This window comes from Triticum dicoccoides, chromosome 4A (assembly GCF_002162155.2).
Source record: "Triticum dicoccoides isolate Atlit2015 ecotype Zavitan chromosome 4A, WEW_v2.0, whole genome shotgun sequence".
NCBI classification, from domain to species: domain Eukaryota; kingdom Viridiplantae; phylum Streptophyta; class Magnoliopsida; order Poales; family Poaceae; genus Triticum; species Triticum dicoccoides.
The window spans coordinates 89560581-89564497 of NC_041386.1; the positions used below are offsets into that span (position 1 = coordinate 89560581).

The 3917-nt window shown below is 45.4% G+C and overlaps 1 protein-coding gene across 1 annotated transcript; it reads right to left on the reverse strand.

The window, feature by feature from the left end:
• Positions 1-2764: 2764 nt before the first annotated feature.
• On the reverse strand, positions 2765-3565 carry LOC119283428. The gene is made up of 2 exons (XM_037562982.1): positions 3291-3565; positions 2765-3194 (listed from the first exon to the last, which is right to left on the reverse strand). The coding sequence occupies exons 1-2, from the start codon at positions 3563-3565 to the stop codon at positions 2906-2908; spliced, it is 564 nt and encodes a 187-aa protein (XP_037418879.1). The 3' UTR covers positions 2765-2905.
• Positions 3566-3917: the final 352 nt, after the last annotated feature.

Sequence of the window (3917 nt, forward strand, 5' to 3'; positions counted from 1 at the left end):
AGCTAAAATGGGGCTACTCGACGCGGAGGGTGTGTGTGTGCCGGCTTGCCGGTTACGCATTAACGGCGCCGAATAGGAAATGCCTTATGCAAGATAAAGGTCTCGCACACAGAGGACGACTGTGAATGGCATTTCCTTTTTTGTGTGAAGGACATTTCCTATTTGACGCTTCAGGCACCGGCTACAGTGCAAACTGTAAACTGGCACACACCCCTGCTACATACTTGGCTGGCCCATCTTTCATATTTTTTTCCTATTTTAACACAGTAAAAAATTGCCATTCGAACCAACCATCTGTGGTTCGACGTACGCAGGGCTAACCACCCAAACCACCTCACCTGATGAGTTTACTTACATCTTTTTTCTTCTTTTCTTCTTTCTTTCTTCCATTTTCCCCTTTTTTGGAACAATTTTTTCTTTTTTTCCTTTTTTCTATTTCTGCTCTTATTTCTTTTTATTTTTGTATTTTTCTTTTCTTTTTGCTAAATGCACAGACTTTTTCTAAATTCGTAAACTTTTTAAAAAATTCGTAAACATTTTTCTAAAATCGACGAACTTTTTTAATGGATGGAGTTTTCAAAATTGATGAACATTTATACAAATTTAATGTTTTTTCATAATTGATGGGCTTCCGTTTTCAAAATGGATGAACTTAAAAAAAACGATGAACTTTTTTCATAGTCGATGATTTAAAAAAAATCAATGAGATTTTCTCAAAATCGATGATTTTTTTAGAAATCGATGAACTATTTTCAAAATCATTAAACTTTTTGGAATTCAGTGAACATTGTCATAATGCGTGGTTTTTATTAGTAATTTTTTATTGAATTACATGAACTTTTTAAAACCCAATAACATTTAAATAAATCCATGAACTTGTTTTTTCATTTCACGAACATATTCAAAATCACAAAAAACCGGAGGTTGATCTTTTTCCCGAATCAGTAGCACAACACAGCCAAAAAAAGCGCGAGTTAATTGAGCGAGCGATCTTAGGGAAGCAGGGCCGAAGGAGGAGAGTGATGCTTAAGAGCAACTCTAGCAGATCCCGCATCCCGCCCCGACCTGCAAAATAACCGCCAAAATGCGGGTTGGGGCGGAAAAACCAGCCCGATCAGACTCCGCATCCCGCCCTGGCCCGCAAAATTTTTTAGGACACAGTAATGGAAGTTGGAAATCTTTAAAAATGCATACTTGTGGTTCTTGTTTTCTTTGGTCTTATTACTCTAGCAAAGATTTGCTGATGTCTTTTGTATCCAATAGTGTTGAAAAAGCAAAGAAATGCAATATGCTTGATCAAATTAAGGTGCAAATTTAATTTTTGCGGGCCAGGAGGAACTGCGTAGATCAGACACCGCAAAGCCGACCTGTAAAAAAAATATATTCTAAGAATATTCTTTTCTACGGGTTCATTATGCGGGGTCTGCAACTGCGGTCGTCCACGCTGTCCCGCAAAGACGTTTTTCCGCAAATTGCAAACACGTTTTGCGGGCCGAAAAGATGCAGGTCTGCTAGAGTTGCTCTAATAGGGAGCGGCCATGTGCCGTCCGAGTGAGCGCCTGATCTCCTGAGAATAGTGAGGAAACACACGCGCGCCAAAAATATGAGCTCCGACCTATATAGTCTCCGATCCACATCATGTGCGACAGTGGTCCGGCCGAACTACCAGCTTGTAATTTTTTATTTTGATATAGGTTTGGAAGAATAATGCAATTTAAATGTAGAAAATTGATGGCCAGTAAAAAATGTTCACAAAAAATGGAAGAAATAAATTCCCAAGTTTTAAAAAAATGTTCACAAGCTTGTATTGTTCGGATTGCTGAAAGGCTGTAAGTAGATTCTCTATGCGTGCACTTTGTTGGTCGAATTTCAGTTGATGCCAATCAATTTTTACCCCCTCCGTCTTAAAATGTAAGACGTATAGTGTCAAGAAATGACTTACAATTGTAGAGAGAGGGAGTATGTGTGAACACGAAATTCAAATTCTTAAGAAATTAGAAATGAGTAATTTTCATTGTCATGTGGCATCCGAGTAAAATATTGAAATTAAACTCTTTCAGAATCAATTTCATAAGCATAAATTGAATAAATCAAAGTTAAATTATAGGGAGCCAAACTAGGTGTAGGCAAAAGTTTTTTTTTTGTTGAGAAAATAGAACATTATCTAGGTAAAAAGCACATAAATAAACAAATAAATAAGTGCTCATAAGCCTTGTTGAGCCGGCCAAGATCAGGGTACGCAGCGCATTCTTATTTGCTGCAAGGATTTGTCTGTTAGTTGTCAACCATCATTCTCAAAAGAAAAAAAAAAGGTTGTCAACCACCACAAAAAGGGTATGTGCCGCGTGGGGAAGAGGAATCCCAGCAATGGCGCTGCTCGGTCGAGATCGCCGACATGTCTCCATCAGCAACTTGAAGTTTCATTTTGTTACTTACACATTTATTCCTCATGCAATTGAGGTTTTGTTTGCATGGGTCGGTTCTCGTGTGCATGTAACCCCGAGGCCGAGACGGGGACTCCCCGTCGAGGTCTCGCCTAAAGCGAGCCGGAGCTAGCGGCGACGTGGCCGCGATGTCACCTGTGGAGGCCAATCAGAAGCTCGATTGTTTGAGTGCGGGGTTTAGAGGGATGATCAGGTCAAACAAGGCTGGGCCGCACGCGGTCAGGCTCGGCAGAATGTCGACTAGCGGGAGGAGGAAGATGGATAGTGGCTGGCGGAAGGAGGACGAACCAGTAAATCCAAACGGCTTTGACAAAATCGACTGAAAGATTAGGCGTTCCCTTTTGTTATTACTCCGAGTCTAAACAAAGTTTACAACTTCTGAACTTTTTAGACGACAAAAAAGTTCTGAACTCACAGCAGTTTATACTCGACAAAGACATGAGAACACTAAGCTTGGGGCGTCAGTTCTCGCGGTCGCAGCAGAAGAAACGGAGGATACGCGCCCGGTGCTCAGGGCGGACGCTGATCATGAGCCACAGGAAGACGACGGTGACCAACCAGATGGCGATGTCGACTGAGATGTGCGTCTTGGCCTGCGACACGATGAAGGTGAGCACCAGGCTGGAGTAGGCGACGGCGAAGGACCACCGGACCTGCCGCGAGTCCACCGGCAGGCGCACCAGCAGGCTCAGCGTCATCATCATGGACGCCAGGAACCCCATCCAGCTCGCCGCCATGAACACCCAGTACCTGCACGCATGCGTGCCATCGGTCAAGGGACGTCCGCATGACCACCGGGATTTCAGAATCTAAGTTTCTAACCAGGAGCATGCGCCATGTGCGTACCTTTGCGGGTGCTTGTCGCGCATGATGGGGTCTCCGGCCTCGTGCGGCTGCTGCTTGCCGTCCGCCGCCAGCGTGTCCTGCCAGTACCCGCCGGGGACGCTGCACCCGAGCTGGTACGTGAGCGTGGTGATCAGCGTCGCCACCACCAGCAGCGTGTTGGCGTCGTTGCCCGCCCAGTTGTTCGCGGCCACCTGCCCGTGCGGCTGCGGCTGCGGCACCATCGCCGCCGGCGGCGGCGGGTAAACTTGGCCGCTCATCGCCCCGTTGTTCCACATGGTGTCGACTGTCGAGTGACAACGAGCGACTGGCAGAAGGCTTTGGTCTGGTCGACTCTGATGGAGCGGCTGTGTTTATAGGACGGGCGGGCACGTGACCGGTCACCGGCGAAGTCACGGTCAGACGCGGCGGTTGCTTACTCGACTGCGTTTCCTACTCGACAGTGTGATGCAGCCATACAGTCAGTTAGTACTGCAATCTGCAATGTGGTGCCAGATATGCTCTCATTTAGTGCTTTATTCGAATCCAAATCAGGTGATATGCTGTCATTTAGAGTGTGCTCACTTAATGGTGCCAGCACATTCGGATGTACGCCATTAAATGAGTACACATAGTTCAACTTTTTCTGCC